General features: G+C 41.1%; 2 protein-coding genes across 3 annotated transcripts; both read left to right on the top strand.

The window, feature by feature from the left end:
- The first annotated feature begins 155 nt into the window (after nt 1-155).
- On the top strand, nt 156-5,639 carry LOC137184243 (serine/arginine-rich splicing factor 6-like). 2 transcript variants are annotated; one of them, XM_067591721.1, is made up of 6 exons: nt 156-339; nt 743-903; nt 2,669-2,787; nt 3,295-3,497; nt 3,649-3,735; nt 3,894-5,639. In XM_067591721.1, exons 1-6 carry the CDS (start codon nt 233-235, stop codon nt 4,333-4,335), a joined length of 1,119 nt encoding a protein of 372 aa, XP_067447822.1. In that variant the 5' UTR covers nt 156-232; the 3' UTR covers nt 4,336-5,639. The 2 variants fall into 2 exon arrangements, with proteins under 2 accessions (XP_067447822.1, XP_067447823.1); XM_067591722.1 differs by having other exon boundaries at nt 157-339; nt 743-876.
- Nucleotides 5,640-5,711: 72 nt separating this feature from the next.
- l3mbtl1 (L3MBTL histone methyl-lysine binding protein 1) lies at nt 5,712-21,923 on the top strand. Its single transcript, XM_067591720.1, has 22 exons — nt 5,712-6,021; nt 7,471-7,669; nt 9,554-9,741; nt 10,551-10,680; nt 12,401-12,563; nt 13,016-13,154; nt 13,424-13,472; nt 13,811-13,899; nt 14,277-14,381; nt 14,523-14,658; nt 14,781-14,872; nt 15,193-15,344; nt 16,337-16,413; nt 16,661-16,746; nt 17,247-17,357; nt 17,477-17,618; nt 18,665-18,767; nt 18,885-19,073; nt 19,147-19,196; nt 19,492-19,649; nt 19,747-19,809; nt 19,913-21,923. Exons 2-22 carry the CDS (start codon nt 7,501-7,503, stop codon nt 20,045-20,047), a joined length of 2,526 nt encoding a protein of 841 aa, XP_067447821.1. The 5' UTR covers nt 5,712-6,021; nt 7,471-7,500; the 3' UTR covers nt 20,048-21,923.
- Nucleotides 21,924-23,467: the final 1,544 nt, after the last annotated feature.

Genomic DNA, 23,467 nt, shown 5'->3' with positions numbered 1-23,467 from the left:
ACTGGTGTTTTAAGACAGAATTAATAAATTGTGAACTTGTCCTTTAATGGAAATATTTTAACTCAGCCTGTGAAGGGGATAAATGTGTGCTTTTAATTCGAAGTTAAATAACGGAAATGACGCGCTGCTAGCTTCGCTGTGATTGGCTGGTTTGGCGGGTTCTTCTTGTAGGAGAAGCAGCGGTCGGGTCCAGCTTGCTAACGAGCCGCGGTGAAGAACAGTCGACATAACCATGCCTCGTGTTTATATTGGACGGCTGAGCTACCATGTCCGCGAAAAAGACATTCAGCGATTCTTCAGCGGATATGGGAAGCTCATGGAAATCGATTTAAAGAACGGGTGAGTTTTCCGTGAATACGAGTTAACGTCTGCTAACGCTTCCCAGCCAACAGTTAACCGTTCATGTTAACGACGTCAGCGCTGGCACAGAAACATTTCACTCTTTTTCTGTTAAATGTTTATCACCTCTGCAGTTAACTTCGCTTGGAAGTTCACACCGCGCGTTAATTTTGTTTAGATAGCACCAGTGTTGGTTTAAATGTTTTGTTTCCTTAACTTTGGTCTTGTCTGTGTGGCAAATGTCGCATGGCCAACATGGCGTCTTTGTGTTTGCTACAGCGCGGAGCTAGCGGGCCGAGCTAACGGTCGTTAGTTCAGTGTTTTTAATGGACGTGAGTTTAAACTTTTTGTTGTGACTTTATTCATTTTATGTTTAAACCATGCATTTCCCTCCCATCTCCAGCTACGGATTCGTGGAGTTCGAGGACAACCGAGACGCCGACGACGCCGTGTACGAGCTGAACGGGAAGGAGCTGTGCGGGGAGCGGGTGATCGTCGAGCATGCCCGGGGGCCGCGGCGAGACCGAGATGGCTACGGTGGGGGTTACTGGGGTGGTGGGCGCAGTAAGTGCAGTCTATTACAAGATACCCTCTCTTCCCCTTCCCCTTGGGGTGAGGTGTCGATGTGGACTGCACAGAGAGAGAGAGAGATATTTGATACTGTGTCGCTAATTTAGATTGGCAGCTAAAGTTTACAGATTAATTGACGTTAGAGCAACGTTAATTGACCTTTTCAGTTGACTTGTTGACTCTTGACACACACTCACACACACACGCACACACACACAAATAATCACGGTTTATAGCCAGAAGGCTTGAATCCTTGAAAGCTAATGTGTAACGTGGCTGTAAGTTTATTATGGCTCAGGTTGCATGCAAACTTTAAGTTAGTGTTAATATTGATATTATTCATATTCATGTTTTATGTCATATGTAGCAGCATGACTATGAACAAACTTATGTAGTCGATTAAAACGGGATTTGTTTTCTTTCCTTTCTTTTTTTTTTGTTTTAAGTGTTCAGGAGTCCAGTTTAATATTTGTCTTGTGTTGGAGCTCATCCCAGTGAGCAGTTCTCAGTTTTGATCGTCAAGGGTCGGTGACCTGCAGGTTTTTGCTCCTCCCTAGTGATCACGGTCTACACTTGATTGGTCTGTGGGTCATTAGCTATTGGGAAGGGACAACAATCTGCAAGACACAGCCCTGGAGTAGTAGAACTGAGAGTGTAGGATGTAAGAGTTGGCAGTAGTTAAAATGGCCTGAAAGCAGGACTTATCATGCATTACAAAGTCCTCTTGGATAATTAAGTTTGGTGAGCCATGTTTTGAAGGTGTGAATTTCCCACTTTGCACCTCAAAACAAAATTAATCAGAAATTATCACCACAAACTTAGCTAGTGTAATTTTAGCTTAATCATTAGGAGTAGACTAACATTTTCATGTGAAATGTGTATTTCTAACTTTGGTACATATTTTTATATTCAACATTAACAAAAGTCCTTGATGTTTCAATTTGAAAGAGTCCAGTTGCGGGCTGAGGCTGAGAGTCCATTGAGGCTAAAGATGACTGGCTAAGATGACTGCCTGTCCCGTTTGGCCTTGGCTTTCACCTTACAATGTGTGTGTGACCTTTGCCCCCCCTTGATCCTTGGCTGACCTAACCGGAAGCCATGATGACAGCAGCCTTTTGCCAATAGACCAGGGGCGATGGTGAGGATTGCCATTGGTTTCTATGTTGACAGCAAACATAAGTGGAGCGGCTCTAGTAAAGAACTTGCAATCAAAAAAAAAAATGTAAGTGAGAAAACTGGAAAACGAAATTTCAGGCTGACACCCGGTCAAATGGCCTAAAACAAAGATTGGTGTATGTGTCACCGTTCTTAGCTCAATTTGATCTAACGGTGTCCTTGACCGCAACCTATGTGGATGCCTCCTTTCTGTTTGTGTTACAGGGTTCAGAGGTCTTGAAAGAACATCACTGTCCATTTGTTTATGCAGCTAAACCATCACAGTGTGATGTATCGGAGTAAGACAGGCTTTGTATTGCCGGAAACAGATGCAGTGGTGTTCTTTGCAGCAGAGAACAACTTCATTGTTGAACAATGCAAACTTTAAAGAGCCTGTGCATGGGCTTGTAGATCACTTATCTGAAGCTTTGTGTTTGAAAATGGGATCAGAGGGACTCCTTTCATTAAGAGCAAATTTAAACCCCCTTGGGCTTTTATCTGGCAAGTCACTGCCTTGTTCATTTGATAACCCAGACCAGTAGTTCTTTGTGTTTTGGCCATTTTAGTGTTTTCTAACTTTTTCCATGTGCTGTTGTTTTTAAAGGTAGCGGTTACAGCAGCCGGAGTCGCTCTGGCAGGGATAAGTATGGACCTCCAGTCCGTACTGAGTACCGTCTGGTTGTGGAGAACTTGTCCAGCCGCTGCAGTTGGCAGGACCTGAAGGTACATATTCAAACATAAACTGTGTCTCCTCAGTTAAGTCAACTGTGGTGAATCATCAGATCAAGATGGTTTTCACCACTTAAAGGACAGGTTCACACTTATTCAATTATGTCTGAAAACAACAGTCAGATGCCCATATAAACATTGAAACTTGCTGTAATCATTCCTCCTGTTCATACATGTCATGGCTAATAAAAGATCTCCTTCAAATGTACTTTCATTGTAAGTGATGGGAGTTAAAATCCACCGTGTGTCCATGCAGTCATTTAGCGCAGAAATGTATTTAAAAGGTTATCTGAAGCTTAAATGAGGCTTCAGCAGTCTGAGTTAGTCATGTCAAGCCATACCTGCCACATTTAAAGTCTTTTAACATAAAAAGAAATACTTTAAAAATTGTGAATCTGTTCTTTAACTGTATGGACTTAGTCTACTTAGTCTTTCTAGAAGTCTGCAGTTTGCAGCACATCAGGATTTAATTATTTTTTCTCTCTACACTCTGTTATTCAGGACTTCATGCGTCAGGCAGGAGAGGTGACTTATGCAGACGCCCACAAGGAACGCACCAACGAGGGAGTCATCGAGTTCCGGTCCCACTCGGACATGAAGAGGGCTCTGGACAAGTTGGACGGAACAGACATCAATGGAAGAAAGATTCGTCTAGTGGAGGACCGGCCTCGCAGACGAAGGTCCTACTCTGGCAGCCGCTCCAGGTCGGTGAACCACTGAATCAGTTCTCTGATGTTTTAGACTTGCTGTGATGCAAGAAATGCCCGCCACGCTCCCCTCATGACACCGCACAAGTGATATCTCGCACAAGAATCTGCTTCTGCATATTTTTAATTTTTGTGCTGTCATCCTCAGATCTCGTAGTCGCCGCCGCTCCCGCAGCAGGAGCCGTAGAAGCCACAGGAGCAGGAGCTCCAGGAGTCGCTCCAGATCCCACTCCAGGTGAGAACGGATCCAAACCAGGAAAAATAAGAATAAAGTACATTTTAGTTTGAGTTTTATGTTTTAATGCTGGCATGAAGTATGTAGACCACATATTGAATGCAGCGCCAGACATTGATCAGTTGTGCACGTATAAGCATTTCTTTTATTCCTTACAGGTCTCGTTCCCGCAGCAACAAGAGACGTCGTCATTCCCGCTCCAGATCTGGAAGGAAGTCTCGCTCCAAGTCAGGAGAAAGCAAATCACGCTCTCGCAACCGCAAGTCCCGTTCTCGATCCCCCAAATCCAAATCTCGTTCACGCTCCCGCAAATCCAGGTCCCGCTCAGCTGAACGGAAATCTAAGTCCCGTTCAAAGAGCCGTTCCAAGGTGAAGTCCGAACGGGATTCACGCAGCCGATCCAAGGAGATGTCCGGTGAGAAGAAGTCCCGCAGTCGTTCAGCTTCCCCGGTGGAGAACGGGAAGGAGGAGCGTGCCGTAAAATCCGCCTCCCGCTCCCCGTCCCCACAGGAAGACGACCGCCGATCCAAGTCGAGGGAGAAACGTTCGGCCTCCCGCTCAAAGTCCCGCTCAAGGTCTCGATCAGCTTCTCAGGATTAGTGGGAGTAGAGGAGGGAGGCGTTTCTCTGATTGTTGAGCTTGAATCCTTTGCTGTACATAATGAGCAGTTTCTTCATACTGGCTTTATGCTTCCTGACTCGTCTACTTTTCTCCTTCAAGTCTGCACTTCTCTCAAAACATGTTTTAGATGCAGTTTCATCAGAGGATGCGTGACAGTGACAGGGCTACTTGATCTGTTTCTTTCCAACACAGTCACTTTTTGGAATCATTTTGGTCTTCATCAAATCATCTTCCTCCCAGAAATTATTAATTCTCACAGTAATTATTTTCAGAAACCAAACTGCTGGTCTTTAAAATATTGAGAGCTAAAACCTGAAGTAGTTAAAGTCTCCCAAAAATGTCAACAACTTGAATTAAAATCTATTAGAAGCTTTTTATAGCTGAGTAAGAATTAAGTTGTATTTTACTTTGTTGTGTCTCAGTTTGCCACAAATCTTTCTTTGGTTGGTATATTGATACGGTTCAGTGTCTCATGTCCAGTGACGTCTTGGAGCATTCATGATGTTTGATATGACTGTTTTAGTTTCATACTTTTTCAAACTGCACAGCTGTGGGAGAAAAGTAGCGTGTGGCTACAGCATCGGAGCGGTCTCCCTTTCATCTGCAGGCTCAGTTGACAGATTCTTTCAGAAAGCAATCTTCATGTTATCTCGCGGCACTAAAATGCACAACTGGGATGTAAGAACATGTACTGCAGAACTGCAAATTTACAAGAAAAGAAAACGATGAGGGTTTGTTTCATGGTTGAACAATTTACATTGTAGATGGACGATTACGATCCCTTTTTAACCTCTTGTACATAGAGCGTGTGATCAGAATTTAAAAGACGTATTCCTCTTTGTTGCTACTTGACTTTTTTGTGTGTGTGTATAAATTTGAGCAAGTAATCTGTGGAAAGGCCCATTTTTTACTTTCTGGATTTCAGATTTAGAGCTTAAACGCCTCAATAGCAGTTGCATATCCTGTTTTGCAGCCCAGATTAAGTCATTTTCAATTTGTTTTTGTTTTGTATGCAAGTTTGAATCTGGGTGTTTAAGGAGTTTGTCATGCATCTGCTTGTTTTAAGTGTGCAGCTAATACAGGAGCTTTTGAACTCAAAGGACACATGCATCCTAGTCTCTGGTTACAAAAACATGAAACATCAGTCTCACTGAAAGCGTCCCCTCTCTCCATCTTGTGGGAATAAATTCAGATTATTTTTTTCCTCTCCATGCAAATGAGGTCTAACAGAAAATGTCCTTTTTTTATTGTACGTTCAATTAAAGATCTTAATGAAAAAAAAACATTGTCTGTGATGTGTCTTTTTTTGTGTTTTTTTTGTGTCAGGATTGCAAAACCCTTGACTGCAGTATCGACATGACCTACATCCTGCTAATTATATAATAAACGCTGGTTATTAAGGGATGGTGCTTTATGGGTAAAAAAAAAAAAAAAAAAACAGCAGGATGTGTTGGAGGTGAAAGCAGACGCAGTTTAATTATTGGGAGTAAAATGCGATCGAGCAGCTGTTAAACTGTCCAGGCTGATCGATAGTGCACTACATTATTTTCACATATCGACCATTGCTGAGGTCTTTTCGGCGTTACACGGTACAGCGAGCGGTGACTGTACTCTGGGCCCGCGCATGCGCAGTCGGAGCCCCGGGGCCGCAGGAGATCAGAGCTGGTAAGCCAAATTTCAGTTTCCGAATTGATCCGCAGCCACGAATTTACTTCACATTTCTAATGTTCCTGTAAATATAGCAGACGAGAGCATCTTTAAAACCTCTACAGCTTTAAAGGGACAAGTGTCAGTATGTTTTTGTTTTTTTTTTTCTCTTGAGCTGAAGCGTTTTTTTTAGCGGTATGATTTACAAGCAACCACAAAGCTGTTCATCTTAAAAAAATATACATTTTGACATGGCAGGCGTTTTAATTGACCTAATTGAATTAAGAAGCAGTCGCGCCGTTGTTACCACGATATATTTAACGCTTAACGTTGTTGGGAGGTAAAAATGTTGCTCATTCATATGAGATGTTGCCGGAATGGGTGACAGGGTTCATTTTTCACTAAATGGGATCTTCACAGGATTTGAGACACTGGTTTTACACATTTTTTTTTTTTTTTTTTTGCCTCACGGATTTCAGATCCTCCGCCATTTTAACTGAAATGCTGTGTTTTTTTGTCTGTGTGTGTGTGTATGTGTGGACTTATGCGTAAATATTGTGTGACCATTTTTGCCTTTTTAATTGGAGGGAATGGGAGCTGTTTAGAAGTCACTCGGGGTCATGTCTGATGATGATGGAGGAAGGCTTCTCTGCTCTGCCGTCATTGTATAAAATGGCACTCATAAATAAATTACTTATTTGATCTTTTTTTTTCTGAAGTTGGGGGAAATCTCCCGTAACAATTTCAAGTCTTTCTTCTGTAATTTATTGTTAAATCTTCATTCACATGTCTCAGAGCTTTTTTTTTTTGGAGGGAAATAAGAGGCAAAAAATATGCATTTCTATGATGTAATTATGATGGTCATATAATATTCTGATTGATGATTTTCTGTTCAGAAATGGTGTAGCACCAAAGTGGTTTATATTGTCTGTTATTTCATCTTTTTCACCTCGTGTTCCTGTGCATTGTATTAATAGCACAGTAAAACCCTTAAAACCAGATCAATCAAACCAGTGTAACAAATGTTTTGAGGAGAGAGGATCCAGAAAGACTTAACTGAACATTTCCAGTCCTGTCAAGTTTATTTATATTACCTCAAAGTGCTTTACAATATGTTCAACATCCTCTATCTTAAGACTTTTAGATTAAAAAATTAAAAAAAAAAAAAAAATAATAAAAATGGGAGAAACCTCCAGATGAGACTTGTTATAGATGTCACACATAGAAGAGCAGAAAGAAACAACTAAAGTGAAATTACAACATGGAGGAACAGAGTGACTATTAGGTGAATATAGTGCGAACATTCACTCTATAAAGATTATGGATCAGAGAAAATGTCAAGAAACTTTCATCTTTAGTGGCGTCACACACTGGTACGACCACAAGGACGCATGCTATTAATGCTGTAAACTGGTTTCTCTGTTAAACCACTAAGCTCAATGCTTCCTGTGCTTCATACTGTTTCAGCGCTCCGGAGTAAAGCACAGGGACGCCGTTATGAGTGCCAAAGTCAACATGGAGGCTCCGCCACCCAAAGAACCCGATTGCACCCCTTTGGCCCAGTCCTCTTCGTCCCCCAGCGAGACCGTCCTCATCTGCGGCAGCGACGGTGTGGCCAAGAAGGCTCGACCCCAGACCCACACCACCACCGCTCTGCTCCTACCAGGTGAGCACTGGAGGTCGTCTGAGGCCGCGGTGTCCTTAAGCAAGACCCTGACCTCTGACCTCCTTGTTGTGAATGTTGCCACGATGATCAAGTATCATCTTTAAAAAGCAGCTTATTTATTCTCCACAATGTTTCACTTTACTGGGATTATATCCAGAAACCAGGAAACTCATCTTGTTTCATCTAATGTTTCATAATCACATATGTATTATTGTTATTTTATTGTATTGGATAAATATGTCAATCATCACCTAAAGTCTCTCTTAAAGATCCTCGTGACATGTTTTAAGACAAATAAAAATATTCTGCTTCAGAGCAGCCAAATATTTGATGGTTCAGGCTTTTAAAAGTGAAGATTTGCTGTTTTTTACTTTTCATATATGACAGTTAATTGAATATCTTAACATTTAATTGAAGAAATTGACCTCTGAGGAATTGTGAATGCCATTTTTTCGCTATTTTCTTTAACGTTTCATAGTCTAAACGATTAATCAACTAATCGAGAAATCGATAATGAAAACACAACCCTGCTCTGAATAATCATTTGTGTCTGCTGGATGCAAGATGTCTCCTCTTTCACTGGAAAGTCAACCCTCAGTGTTTGTGCTCTGGAGGCTTCAAGTTTCCACATCGCTCTTCTGTCATAATCATACTTGTCTGAACACGTCTTAAACTCAGACTCAAGGTGAGCACAGAGAAACTTTCCCCCTTCAGCAGATGAACATGAAAACAGCCTTTTAGTGTCAAACTCTGCACAGTGAAGCTCAAACATCCAACTGAAGTCACAAGAAGAAAAACATTATTCTGAGCAGAAGGCGACTTTTAGAAAACAGGTCTTGATTTATGAAGGTCAGGATATTTTCTTTGAGATTATAATCAATTGATGTACAAATGTAAAATGTAAAAAATGTAGTGTCTGTCTATCAACATGGCGGTCTCTTTTGTTTATAATAATTACTGCATGCCTCTAAATGATAGAACATGATAATGATTTATTGGTGTGAAATTGTAATAAGCACCTTTAAAAACTGGCATCATCTTGTTCTCTTGGACCTGAGTCAGTATTTAGATGTAATGATAATAACTAATTAACATGACTATAAAGTATTAAACGTTACCTTATTATTTTATGTAGAGTGGGAACATGTCATGTTGTTGTAATGCTGAAGAAACACTGGTCTCCAGTAACACATGCTAACATAGATTGTATCTGTACAAGTCAGCTCTATTGTATCGGAAATTTGCTTTTCATTAAGAGTTTTTGATGTGTAGTAAGTTACATGTTGAAAACAGGTAGAAAAATGATACAATACAATATAAAAAGACTAAGAGTCTGCAGCCTGAGCTAGATGCTAACACATTCACAATGACAATGCTAACGTGCTGATGTTTTGCACGTAAAACGTTTACAATATACATTTTACAATTTACATTTTAGTTTAGCATGCTAACATTTGCTACGTAGCACAGAACAAATTACAGTTGAGGCAGATCGGTGTGTCATTAGTTTTGTTGGTGTTTGGTCATAAACTGAAGTACTGGACAAATTGAAACGTTTACGTGATGATGACGCAGGATGAAAAGCCACGTGGGAACAACATTTGATGACAGTCCATTTAATCATTGTTTAGACATTTCACTAAAAACTACAAATGTGAACCTCATGGTGGCGCCACATGAAAAGTCAACGAATCTCTTAAGTCAGTAGGAATCATCCTGTGGGAACCATGAACGTCTGTACAAAATTTCATGGTGATCCATACGATAGTTGTTGAGATATTTCAGTCTGGACCAAAGTGAACCGCTAACGTGGCTAAAAATAAGATAACATAGCGAACTGTGCCCTCTTGGGTGAGCTACATTTGAATTCATTTCGCTCTACAGCTCCTGTTCCCGGCCATCAGAAGGTGGAGGTGACTCCAGCTGTTACCGTGGGAGACCCGGGTAAAGGAGGCAGGGTCACTGAGACAGCCAAGCCCACCCTGACAGCACAGGTGGGCGGGGCTTGTAGCATCGTCCACGTCCTTGAATGGAAGGAAGGGATGGCCATCCTGCCCAGCAGCAACCTCAAGGTAAAGAGATGTTTCCGACATGGCTGCTCTCCCGCCATAACATCGGCTTTAGAGCGGATTTAAAGATATTTATCTCTTATTTTCTCCAATAACAAGTTTTTATAGATTATCCTCGTTGGTCTTTTTGTAAAGTCCCTTCAAACTTATTCTCACAGCAGTTAAACGAACTCACACTAGGGCTGAGCAATATATCGATATTATATTGATATTGTGATATGAGACTAGATATCATCTTAGACTTTGGATATCGTAATATCATGATATGACATATGTGATGTCTTTTCCTGGTTTTAAAGGCTGCATTACAGTAAACTGATTAATTTTCTGAACTTACCAGACTGTTCTAGCTGTTCTGTTATTTGCCTTTAAACACTTTTTTACCCATTATTTATTAAAAATCTCATTTTGTGAAAGCACCAATAGTCATCTCTACAATATTGTTGTAATATCGATATCGAGGTATTTGGTCAAAAATATCATGATATTTGATTTTGTCCATATCGTCCTAATTCACACTTTTAGCAGGAACCTCTGTTCAGTAGATCAACTGCAGCGAGATAAAGCTAAACAAGGTGCACATCGGTTAAATGTCAGGAAAGAAGAAAAGAGTCATGATTTTACAGATCCGCCACTGGAAACGTAGTTATAATGATTCAGGCAACACTGTATATTGTGTAACTATAATGTGTCAAATGCTTTTATTCTAAATGGGTTGAAGAGACACGATAAAACATCATGATACATTTTGACAGATGGATCCATTGATGCGAGCGAATATGTGTGTGTGTGTGTGTGTTTGTGTGTTGTAGTTCTGTGTGAGTGACGTAGGAGCGCTGAGCACACTGATCACCCCAGGGACCACTAGCAGCACCACTGAACCAGCAGCAGGGACTTCTGGGAGATCCAATGACGCAGAAAGCGCTCCTCCAGACAAGCCAGGTAGAGTCATGGAAACAGGTTACATAAGGATGTAGTGATGTCAGCGACTGAACACTAAATACTGCAGTTAAGAGAAACACTTGAGAAGCTGTAGCTGCCCGCAGGATCCGCTGATTAGATCATTCAAACGCTTCACACAAAATTAAATACGCCGATCTGCTACTTTACTTTGGTTTTAGATGCATCGCATTGAAAGTCAAATGAGCGATCTTGATTATTTTCATGAACTAATACTGAATACGCACTCAGTAAATCGAGTGTTTCACCAAAGATAAATACCACTGAACAGTTTCTGGACTGATTCCCAGCAGCTCCGCTTTGTCGTCATTATATCATCAATCAGCCTTTATTTAATTTCTGGTCACTCAGGACAATTTGTACCAGTGAGGACAGAAAAACGATTATGTCATGAAATATTCACCCTAATCAGTGACTCATTATGAAACATTATACAATATATAACATATTGTGTAAATCATCTCCTATAATATAACACACATTCAATCAATAAAGCCTTTGTATGAATCACTGTTGCTTTCTGTACACGGCTGCAGTGTCACTTGAAGTCTGATCTTTTCAGTGATTCACTTGTGCGTGTATTAAGCAGAAATGAGCAATAATTACATCAGCCGCAGCAGAGCTCCTCTTGACGAGTGAAGAGAAAGCAGCTGCAGGTTCATGTTGAACATATCAAGCAGGCAACGCTCAGATGTTCCAAATCCAGCTGAAAAATAAAAAGATCAAAGTAATCGATAAGTAGAGGAAGAACCCTTTTTCCCTCGAGAGCATCTTTGATGTATCGCTGACTGAATACAGTATGTTACTGCAGTTTTCATGCAACGCAGAGCTTTTTGGCTCAAAATGCAGTGATTGATTCAAAGATAATTGGACGCACTAGATCGTAGCTCCAAAAGTCTTTTTGTTAGTGACTGAAAAAGGCGACGTTTCATCCTCATCGGATCTTCATCAAAATAACTTATATCTATGCATATTTTGTAGGACAACAACTTATGATTATTTTCATTATTGATTACTCTGTCGATCATTTTCTTGATTTATCCATTAGTTGTTTGGTCCAGAAAATGGTGAAAAGTCCAAGATGACGTCATCAAATGTTGTGTTTTGTCCACAACCCAAAGATATTCAGTTTACTGTCATAGAGGACTAAACAAACCAGAAAATATTCACATTTGAGAAAGAAAAAAATGACTCAAAACTGTTAATGGATCATCAAAATAGCTGGCGATTAATTTAATAGTTGACAACTAATCGATCAATCAACTGATCGTTGCAACTCTAGAATCTTGAAAGTGAGAAATTAATAACTATATTAGCCTGAAAAATCATTAAGCTCAGTAAATCCTGAAGGAACGGAGCCGAAGAAACACCAGACTGAACATTAGTGACAAACACAAGTGTTAAGATTTAACGTTCCGCTCGTAAGTGAAAATAACAACAGAAAACATACAGTTTATAACGACGCTAGGTGACCGTTCATGTTCAAACCAGCTTACAAGCTAGTTAACTGGACTAATGCACCTTCATCACCATGGCGGACATTGTTTCTAGTTAGTTATAAGAAATAACCAGATATCTAATGTGAGCTATGTGACTCCGCCCGCTGAGCTTTAAATACACAGATACTAAAATATCAGCCTCTAGAGCAGCTCAGACATGTTTTATCACTAAAACATCACCGAGCCTGTTCTTTATATTTCAGATGTGTCAGCTCCTGTCGGCTCTGTGAGAGGTGCAGCTGTGCAGCCAGAGAGGCCGGTTCAGGCCAAACCTGAAGTCCAGATTGGTCCGGGCCAACAGAACCACGATCCCAGAGCTCAGAGGACCTACACAGAAGAGCTACGCAGAGAGCCAATCACTGACAAGTATGTTCATCACAGCTGATTTCATATTCACACATGTATCTTTACATACACACATGTCATGTACAGTTACACACACACTCTTTCCTTCCTCTCTAACACACATGACTGGGTTTGAAACACACCCTCACTGCAGGCATTCTGGGAAACCTAAGACATCATTAATGTGATTAGATGAGATTAGATAACACTGTTAAAGGGGAAACTTATCTAGTCATCCTCACTCTGTGACAAACAACAAAAGATAGTCAGACAACATATGAAAGACATACAGCAGTAACACGAACTCACAGATTAATAAATAGTGACTGAGCTACAGGAGGAAGGTGGGTTCACCAGAACTGTACGAGAAATCACAACAAAATATCAAAGAAGATAAAAAAATAAGGACTCAGATTACAGAGGGGTGATGTGTTCAGACTTGAGGAACACCGTCTGCACTCTCTGCTCCTCAGGAGGAGTGTCGGGGTGGAGAAGGTGCCAGCTGGCGGGAGGGTCTCCTCCCTTAACCCCGATCACCTGAAACCCATGAGGAAGAGGAAGAGGAAGGAGTACCTGAGTCCCTCTGAGGAAGACTCCGACATGGAGGGCACGGTAGGTTTAACATCCACACATAACATGATGTTGTCATATCAGTCAGACGTGCATGAATGTCGCAAATCACGACTGAAAGTCCTTGAAAATAATACAAACTGTTCAACAATAATTTGCTCTAATTTGAGTGATAATATTGTGTCCAGTCGCTACGTGTTTGGCTGTTTTTTACTCTCTGTACTTTGGAAACAAACAGACAGCAGAGTAAAGGTCATTTGTGTTGAAAATGGAGACTTTTTTTTGATTTTTTATTCCATGTTTTTTTTTAGGATGAGAAAATGGATGATTCTAAAGCAGACGGCAGACACATCAGAGGAGGTTGGAATCATTTTTCTGCATCTGTCTTTGTCTTAGTGTCTGATATCATCCTTTGTCACGCTTCTTTTTGCTTATTTGTTGGCTTTTCTTCAGTTCCTTTCCCGCTCACAGGACAGTTAGAGGAATGGACGTTAATAATATAATGTTGCAGTGATGTCAGACACTGAATGTAAAGTAATATTTTACTCTGAGATGAACATTTTCACTTAAAATCACAGGAGCAGTGATCTTCTTGTCTTTCTGTTTCACCGTTAAAGTCTTTCAGTTTGAGGCTTGAGTGCTCGTGATGTCTTGTTGTTGCTTTAAATTAATCAGCTTGATTGGTATTTGTGGTGAAGGTGGAGACAGTAAGACAGAGCAGTGGACGTGGGCCCAGTATCTGGAGGAAACCAAAGCTGTCGCTGCTCCCAACAAGCTTTTCCAAGAGGTACGTTTGAGTTGAATATTCAGAGTGTAGTTTCAGCCTGAGCTGGTGAGTGGCACATACACGCAGCTTCACCCAGCACACACGTCATTTTTAATGACTTCTTTTACTACCGCTGCAGCTCCGCTTATAGCACAGAGACACATCTGATGCTCTGAGTGAACAAATAGTACAAGAATGCAAAAAAATGTAAATTTTCCTGGGAGGTTTTCTGTCCTAGTAGAAATAAAAAAAATCACTAGTTCAGGAAAGTCCATTTGCTGTGATCTGATTTCGTCTGTTCTTTGCCGAACTTCTCGAGAAAATCTAATTTGTTTTCACTTTGTTTTAATCTTTATGTTCTCTATGGAAACATTTGCTCTTTTATCCTGTGTGTCCAGACCCAGAGAGTGCCGACAGTGAAGAACGGTTTTAAACAGGGGATGAAGCTGGAGGGCATCGACCCGCAGCATCCGTCCATGTACTTCGTCCTCACTGTGGCCGAGGTGAGCCAGACGTCCATTAACACGGTCGATGGACTCTAATGGCCAGGATGATTATTGAGGATTAAAAATCACCGTTCACTCAAAAGACTCGCTCCGAGGAGCTCAGCCCACTTTCTCTAATCACGTCATGTTGTCATGCAGGTCTGCGGTTACCGGCTGCGGCTCCATTTTGACGGCTACTCTGACTGCCACGACTTCTGGGTGAATGCCAACTCACCAGACATCCACCCCGCGGGCTGGTGTGAGAGCACAGGACACAAACTGCACACTCCCAAAGGTCAGAGGTGACAACACTCTGAACACCATCAAAGACCAAACAGCATGTAAACAGAATAAAATAACACGACAAAAAAAACCCTGAATCCTGTTGATCGTCTCTTTCCTTATTCTCTCCTCCAGGTTGTAAAGAGGAAGAGTTTACCTGGACCAACTACCTGAGAATGACTAAAGCACAAGTGGCTCCCAAAGAACTCTTTGCCAGTCCTGGGAGGGTAACTGCCACTATATAATATACGGTAGTTGTATAATCAACAAGCATGAATGGATGAGGTGAATGATTTAGTGTTGGGAAACCAGTAAACGAGGTTGTTAGGTATTTATAGTTTTTTGTCTAAGTCGGACTTTCTTCTGCACTGCAGAGCAATCTGTCGCCCTTTTTAATGATTTATGACTGAATAAATAAATTTAGAAACAGTCAAACAACACGATGAATTTTTCAAGGGTTCGGTTTCTGTATCACATCGTGTATCCTGTCTCGTTTTCCTCATGTGCGCCTGCCGTGTAATTTCTAATAGTTTTACTTCTTGTGTAGATCGATGTGAAGAGCAGTTTCGAGATAGGAATGAAGCTCGAGGCCGTCGACCGCATGAACCCCTCCCTCATCTGTGTAGCAACCATCACTGACGTGGTGGACGACCGCTTCCTGGTTCATTTTGACAACTGGGACGACACATACGACTACTGGTGAGCCTCACAAACATCAGGGATATGATTAAAAAAAAAAACCATCTAGAATTAATATGATACCAAACAGCTGTAAAGAAACTGAAGCCGGTGAGTCATGAATCTGTTTAAATAGTTTCCCACAAGTCTGTTGGCTGATTAGACCTCTTCTCGGGATTGTATGGGCATGCACAGACTGCTTGATTGACAGCTCCCTGACTTTTGTTGCAGCTGTTAGAGCGTGACGTCTTGTATTTTTACTTACACTCGGTGTGCTGCTGTTTGTCTTGTAATGTTGTTATTTAAATGAAGCTTCATTATGTATTTGCCAGCACGGTTCCGCCAAACACAAACCTGAGCAGAGGTCTAATCAAGCAAATAATTAAAAGCACTCACGTGGTTGTGCTGAGTCTTTAAAGCTGCAATATACAATCTATACATGGTCACTAGGGGGCAGAATAACTCAAAAACAACCTGACATATAATCACCATATACAGTTGCTATGGATACAGTGTTAGCAGACAGTACTGACACATCCAGCAGACATCGTTTGTTCTCAAGTCATGTCTTTGTTCACTTGGATTTCAATGCCAACATCCATTTTCCTTTCAGCTCTTGTTTGTTTTCAACCAGCTTCTGAGTAAATATCTGTTCCCTTTAAATGCTCCACTTTCTTCACCAGCCTCTCCATAACTGTGTGTTTTTTACAGTCTGTCAGTGGGTTTATCAGAGCTTTGGGCTGCATGAAACCTAGTTGATTACAGCGCTGACATGAACCAGACTAGTAAATATGTTGTAAACTGACAACAACGAGCTAAAAGAGGCTCAGCAGAGCTGCAGAGCTGGCTGATCGTTTTCTCCTTGTTAGTACAAAGCTTTAAATAAACATCAGCCACATCCTCCATTTACAGTGAAACCATCAAACTGCAGCTTTGCTTGTTTATTATCATTTCTTTCATTACCATTTTTGCTTATAACACTTGTTGTTGTTGTTGTGTGTTAAAATATGCAGGTGTGATGCCAGCAGTCCGTACATTCACCACATTGGTTGGTGCCAGGAGAGGAACCTGCCATTAACACCACCTCAAGGTGACCAGTGTTTCTCCCTGTAAATCTTTCATCATGTTCATTAAATGGGTCATAAACTTCAAAAACAACTCTTGTCCTTTTTGTTCCTTTCACTTCTATTAAACATGTGAATACAGCATGGCATTGGCATTAGTCACTAATTACACAAATCACAGATTAGTGGATTGTTGAGCCAGTGGAAGAGAGTATGTAGGCGATGAATGTTTGTATTTCCTGACTGATGTGAATTTAATTTCTGTTGCACCAGATTATCCAGATCAGGCTCTGTTCTCCTGGTCTCACTACCTGGAGGAGACTGGCTCCAAGGCGGTGGCAGCTGACGCCTTTAAAGTGGTGAGAACAATGAATAAATGTATTATTTTTGATTTCATTCACAGTATTGTCAGAGATTTTTACACTTTGGCCTCTAGTTGAACAGCAGTGTGGTTTCTGGCAGAAGCAGCAGCGACAGTGAGGAAAAAATGTAATAATGGCAGCAGCTGTATCGTATGAGATTTGTAACTTCTTTAGCCTGCAGACAAACCAAATCATTTATACTGTAACTACATGAGCTCCTGGACAGAAATCTGAGGTGGAAAAGATAAAGAATTACTGATGTGCCTTTAACAACGCTGCAGTTTGTACATGAGGAACAGCTGAGGTGTGACTTTATATCACAGATGTTGATGCACATGTACTGTTTGCAGTTTAGAGCAGTATAAAAACATAAATACTAGAAATTAAGTTTGCTGCCTGTAAAGCAAATGGAAAGTGTTTTTGTTCAGTTTTTTTGGCTGAACATACTAGTTTAATAAATGTTTTTTTTTTCCCATCATACACTGCTCTTTTACTAGCGTGCAGCCCACAGCTTCCAGCCTCAGATGAAACTGGAGGCAGTGGACAAGAGGAGTCCTGGTCTGATCAGGGTGGCTACAGTGGAGGAGGTGGAGACTCACCGCATTAAGGTACTGATGGTTTTCATGTACTCCATATGTGTGTGTGTGTGTGTGTGTGTGTATGTGTGTGTGTGTGTGTGTGTGCAGTATTTATACGTGTCGTAGCTTCATCTCTGTCCCTATTTCAGATCCATTATGATGGTTGGAGTCACGTCTATGACGAGTGGATGGACTCAGATCACCCCGACATCCATCCAGCAGGCTGGTGTGAAATGACCAATCATCCGCTCAAAGTTCCCCCACGGGACCCCAAAACACACCAGCCACACGGTAGCTACCAGCAACACTTCAGGCAAAACAGGAAGTTACGACAATAAATATTTTGTGCTTTGAGTTGTTGATAAATCTCACAGGATTAGCTGAATGTATCTCCTGTGATGCCCCATATAATGACATGTAAATGATAATTGAACTGGCAAATAGAAAAGTAAAAGGAGACGCAGTTGGTGAATTGGGGAAAATATATATATTTTTTGTATTTTCTGTACCTGCCCCTTTTTTGTCATTTTGTGTATTTTCAGTTAAATCCTGTATATAGAGATTTATTTCCAGTTAAAACTCTCCTGACAAGTTCACCTTCAATTCATCTAGGAATGACTCTTCAGTGATTCATCTTTGTTTATTTATAGTATCCTTTTTAAATCTGATCTATGTATGGGGGGGAGGACAAGTCTGTCCAGAGAGGGTCGTCACCATGTATCCATGTACACCAGGGGTCAGCAGTTAGGTTCAGGATTTTTCATGGCGGGGCTGTTAAACACAGACTTATGTTTTGTTTATTTCTTTTAATTCATTCAAGAATAAAATAGATTTATAAGACAGTTAAGAACTGTATCTGAGGGGGGAAAATCCACATCAACACACCATTTCTGTTCAACTGCCAACCATTTGTGTTTGTGAAGAACAAATCTGTTCTGATCTCACAGGCTAAAGTTGTGGAATTCACACATTAAACTTTAATCTCTGGGAGGTTTATTAGACTTAATTTCAGCACCGTTAACTGTTCAAATCACATGAAGTTTTAACGCCTCTCCTTGTGTTTGATGTAACAAGGTTATATTACAATAATTAAAGGAGCCTTGTGTTTATTTTATCTACAGTAGATTTGTGAAAAATTATGTAAAAGTTTTGTTTCAAACTATGAAAATCAAAACTTTCATCAGGGGGCCAAATATTTTTGCTGCAAGGCCGGATTTGGCCCACAGGCCGCCATTTGCCTACCATTGATGTACAGTATGTGTGTTGTTGGGTGTGTGTGTGTGTGTATATACATGTGAGGGTTCATGTGTCTGTACTATATTTGTATATATGTTCAGGACCGAGGGAGCCTCCTGCTACAGCCCAGTCCACCTACCCCTCCTCTGTTCCCTGTAAACCCATCAGCCACCCCAGAGCCAACAAGTACAGCTTCCACAACAGGTCAGAACTGAACTGAGCTCATCGAATCATTTCATGGATGCTTTACTCTACAGGACCAACCCGTCCTGACATCAGTTTTGGCCCCCGAAAGAATGTTTGTGTCTGTCTTTGAAACAGGAAGTGTCCGACTCCTGGTTGTGACGGCTCAGGCCACGTGACCGGCCGTTTCACCGCCCATCACTGCATATCCGGCTGCCCGTTGGCTGAGCGTAACCAGGGTAGGCTGAAGGCCGACTTGTCAGACTCGGAGTGCAAGAGGAACCTCTTCTTTGGCCAGAGGACCAAGAAGACCCATTACCGTGGCAGGTAAAGGTGTCTTTTAAGTATGTGTGCACGTTTTTGCTTTTTATCTCACATTAATTTTTTCCTCTGTTTTCAGGATCGGTCGTCCTCCCAAATACAGGAAGAACCAGCAGAGAGACTATCAGAGTGAGTTTTCTAAATGCACTTTCCATGTCAGACTTTTTACTCAGCAGCGTCTGTCAAACCTGCAGCTTTATTCTGCTTTAAGGAGTGAATTTCAGTTCACGTCATCTGCAGGTGTGACGGATGTCTCTGAATCTTTTCTACCCTGAAACAAACACCAGATTTTTGAAAATTTGGGATTTTTCTGCCTGAACATTGGCAGCTTCAATCTGAAATATTTGTGTATATGTCATGAATCAGCAGCAGTTGAATCTTGACATGTTTGTGTGTATGTGTGTGTGTGTGTGTTTGTGGTCAGACATGTCCTCAGAGGGTGTGTATCCGTCACTGTTCATGTCAGCTCTGAGCGGTCAGTCAGACAGGACTCTGTCTCTGTGCTGGGAGCAACACTGTAAGCTGCTGCCCGGCGTTCAGGGCATCCACGCCAGCCAGGTGGCGGCATGGAACGTGGAAGAAGTGAGAAAACGTTGTCTTCTTATGTATTTATTTATCATCTTTCTCTGACAGCTCTGATTCCTCTGACTGTCTGAATTCTGATTCATTTGTGCTGCAGGTCTTCAGGTTTGTCCAGAATCTAATCGGCTGTGAAGAACAGGCTCGTCTCTTCAAAGAAGAGGTGAGACCACCAATAAGACGATTATTCGTACGACAGAGCAGTTTCACCTTTCACCTCTACGTCCACTCACATCACCTCTATTTTGTTTGCGTCTCCCCCCCAGATGATTGACGGGGAAGCCTTCCTGCTGCTGACTCAGACCGACATTGTGAAGATCATGAGCATCAAGCTAGGCCCCGCCCTCAAGATCTCCAACGCCATCCTCATGTTCAAGAGCACAGACGAGGGACTCAAGTGATCCCGCCCTCACTCACCAGGCGCCAGGCCGCCGATCATCATGTGCCAAATCCATTCTGTCGCAGGGAAAAAGACCCTGAACCCTTTTTCATGTGTTTGGTGTCCTGTACCCATCAGAGAGAGGGAGGGGGGGAGGGGGGGGGGGTCCGATCAGGGTTAAAGGGTTAAAAAAGGAGAAGTTGGAGGAAATACAGATGCTTTTTGGAGACTAATGGAGGAAACTGGTGTGAAAGGCTTTTAAACTGGAGAGAAGGTGGTTGGGGTGTGCGAGGGGGAACATCGGATGATTTCCGAGTTTGGTGCTTTTCACAACTGATGCGTTTGGTTCAGTATCTGGGTTCAGTCATCACCAAAACCCCCTAAATATCATCGGCCATGTTTCACATCAGCTACAGATCTGCGGTAAACGGTTTCACCAAAACGTTCATTATGTACATTTACATCCACCTTTTATGCTGAAGTTGAATTTGCACTTTATTTGTGGAATATTAAAGTGAAAATAGTAGAAATTCAAACAACTGTAAACAGGTTTCTGTGCTCAGCTGAGGTGGGAAACGCTCTGTATCGATGCAGAGAAGATTTCCTCACATATGCTTTTAAATAAACATCCTGCTGCCCCAAACACACACAAACCAGTATTAATACATTTACCTCCTGAATGATTAAAGGCAGCGTTTCTATTGATGTGAACTGTAAAACAGGCCAGTTCAAACCATACTTAGTTCACCTCGCAGAGGAGGACTTGGATAAATTTTACACATGACCACGTTTTGATGAGAATCGTACCCAGATCTGGACTAAACCTGTCAGTTTGAGAAAATATGACTCGAAGTTGAAATCAACAAAATGGGGAAAATACTGAAAATACTGGATGTTCTAACAGGAACTGAGGAAAATGTAAATGTTGAGTAAAAGGGAAGAAATGGGGAGGACTGTGGGCAGGGTGGAAAAGTGGCCAAAATATATGTATACTGTATATATATGAGAGGAGTTTAATGCAGTAGACGAGGCTGGTCAGTGAAGCTCTAACAAGCTTCATGTTTTGTGCAATAAAAAAAAAAAAAAGACAGAAGTACTGTATTCAGTAACACTTAATATAACAGCTCCTCCTCGTTATCAGAGTCATTCTTCACACCGCAGCAGAATGACGAAGCTGCTTGGAAAAGGTGCCAACCTTTTCTCAGTTTCCTTATTATTCTAAAGTATTAGTCATTTGTGTTTAATGCCTCAAAACTCTTCTCACTGTACTTTGTACTCACTGCTGCGATAACGTGATGCAGGAGCTGTCATTTCAAGTGTCGTCCTCTGATCCAGAATCTGAGTGAAAGAACAGAAAAACAACACAGCGTTTTGAGTTTTTATCTCTATATGCAAAAGATGTTCAATTATTTTTTTGAAAAGATGAAAAGGACACTTTGCATTGGCAATTTTAGCACAACTGTGAGACCCAAATGGATTTTTTCCACTGATATTACCACACTTGGTCACTAGAGAGTGTAAAAAATCCACGTTCTGAAGCACTATAAACACGGATTTGGGATCTAGCCAACAGAGCTTGTTGCAGTTTACATGTGGTGGAAACTCAGTTCAGAGTGTGTTCTTTGAAATGTTTACATTTTATGTCAGAACTGGTTTAAAAAAAAAAAAAAATACCGTATGGATTTGATATTGTGAGATGAAAGTTATTTTACTGGAGTGTTTTAAGGGCTTTTGGAATCTCGAATATTACTTCTTTGTGTGTCTCTCTGGTGGGATTTGTGTGTGTGTGTGTGCGTGTGTGTGTGTGTGTGTGTGTGTGTGAGTGAGTGCGCGTGTCAAGATAATCATGGGTCACAAATGTCATTCAATCCATATGAATTAATAAACGTCCAAAGCTGTCTTCTTTCTCTATGTCTTATATCAGGGATCACACACACACACACACACACACACACACACACAGCATTTCCTGTGCAGGTGTGTTAAAGGGAGAGAGATTCACTGCATGTGTGTGTGAGTTGCACTATTGACTATAAACTTACTTTGCTTATATCACATCCCCCTATTGACTATATTGTCGTCAACAGTTGGCTGTGGTGGTGACAACTGGCTCCACGCCCTTTATGCTTCCTCCGCTTATCTCCTTGTTCCACGGCAGCAGAGATCGGGGACACGGGTGTCGCTGATAACCTGCTGCTGCAGCCAGACTCAGCAAAATGAAAGTATTCACTTGACTGTTTGGTGGTAAACGTTTCACACGAGAAGGAAACAGCAGGTGTGCAGCTTTTATTAGTTATCCTCTGGAAGGAGGAGACCCTCTTCAGTAATTTGACTTTTAAAATTAAAGTAATTTGACTTTTAAAATTAAAGTCAAATTAATCCAAAATGAAGAGTAAAGATAAAAATAAGTGAAGTTCACCTACAGTATTAAGCTGCTTGTTTAATATGTGGTGAAGAGTGGGTTCAATTTCCTGCATATTATGAATAGCTGTGTGTATCTGTGAGACATTTCAGACTTATATTTATATAAATTCAAATTATAAATTATAATATTATATCAATTCAATCAGTATTACCAGTTTACAAACTAATGTGACTTATGTGTCAGGTCTTCACTTACTGATATTATTCATATTTGTGTGTTAACTACACAACTAGAACCAGGATGTGATTAGCTCAGCAGCCAGTCTGGCTTTGTCAGAGGTATTATTATATTATCGGGGTGTATCTCATTTGATCAATGCAAACACAAACAGAATGTGAAAACAACAACAGTTTAAATCATTAGTATTTTGGAGAGAGTCCAGCCAGCTATTTATTCCTTGGTTTGGTTTACTAGATCTTTCTGCTCATACCAAACGCACAGAGAGGATGTTTTTCTTTCTCTCTTTCTCTCTTTTTTCTCCTTTTCTCATGTAATTCTTAGAAAGAGGAGTAGAACTGTTCCTTTTAAATATCAACTACTGAATGAATTAATGAGGTTGTCCAAGAAAGGGAGAATAGTTGCGGTGTGTGACAGTATCCATACTTCATAGTCATCTTCCGTGCACATATAGATAACTTTTACCTACAAATATGAGTGTTTTACTGATGTAATTTTCCAAAAATATACAAAAATGGGGAAAAAAAAGAAAAAAAGGTACAATTGACCCCGAGTCCCCCCAGCTGAAGGGTAAAAAAAGAACATCGATTCACTTTTCCAACACACACACACACACACACACACACACACACACACACACACACACACACATGTTACCCTAGGTCACTTTTTGGGGACAATACATAGACTTACATTCATTTACCCTAACCTTAACTACTGACCCCAAAATCAGCCTTTTCCCAATTGGGAACAAGCCGTCCCCAATTAACTGGTGTTTAGTCTGAAATTTGTCCCTGAAAGTAGCCTATAGCAGACACACACAGACACACACAGACACAC

The sequence above is a fragment of the Thunnus thynnus genome, chromosome 6 (genome assembly GCF_963924715.1).
Source record: "Thunnus thynnus chromosome 6, fThuThy2.1, whole genome shotgun sequence".
In the NCBI taxonomy this organism is placed as follows: Eukaryota; Metazoa; Chordata; class Actinopteri; order Scombriformes; family Scombridae; genus Thunnus; species Thunnus thynnus.
This window is presented reverse-complemented; position numbering and strand designations above follow the sequence as displayed.

Coding starts and splice junctions, on each gene's coding strand:
- LOC137184243 (XM_067591721.1), top strand. CDS start 233: ATGCCTCGTGTTTATATTGGACGGCTGAGCTACCATGTCCGCGAAAAA. Junction 2,788..3,294: donor GCAGTTGGCAGGACCTGAAG/GTACATATTCAA, acceptor TCTGTTATTCAG/GACTTCATGCGTCAGGCAGG. Junction 3,736..3,893: donor CGCTCCAGATCCCACTCCAG/GTGAGAACGGAT, acceptor TATTCCTTACAG/GTCTCGTTCCCGCAGCAACA.
- l3mbtl1 (XM_067591720.1), top strand. CDS start 7,501: ATGAGTGCCAAAGTCAACATGGAGGCTCCGCCACCCAAAGAACCCGAT. Junction 17,619..18,664: donor CAAAACACACCAGCCACACG/GTAGCTACCAGC, acceptor ATATATGTTCAG/GACCGAGGGAGCCTCCTGCT. Junction 19,810..19,912: donor CTCGTCTCTTCAAAGAAGAG/GTGAGACCACCA, acceptor TCTCCCCCCCAG/ATGATTGACGGGGAAGCCTT.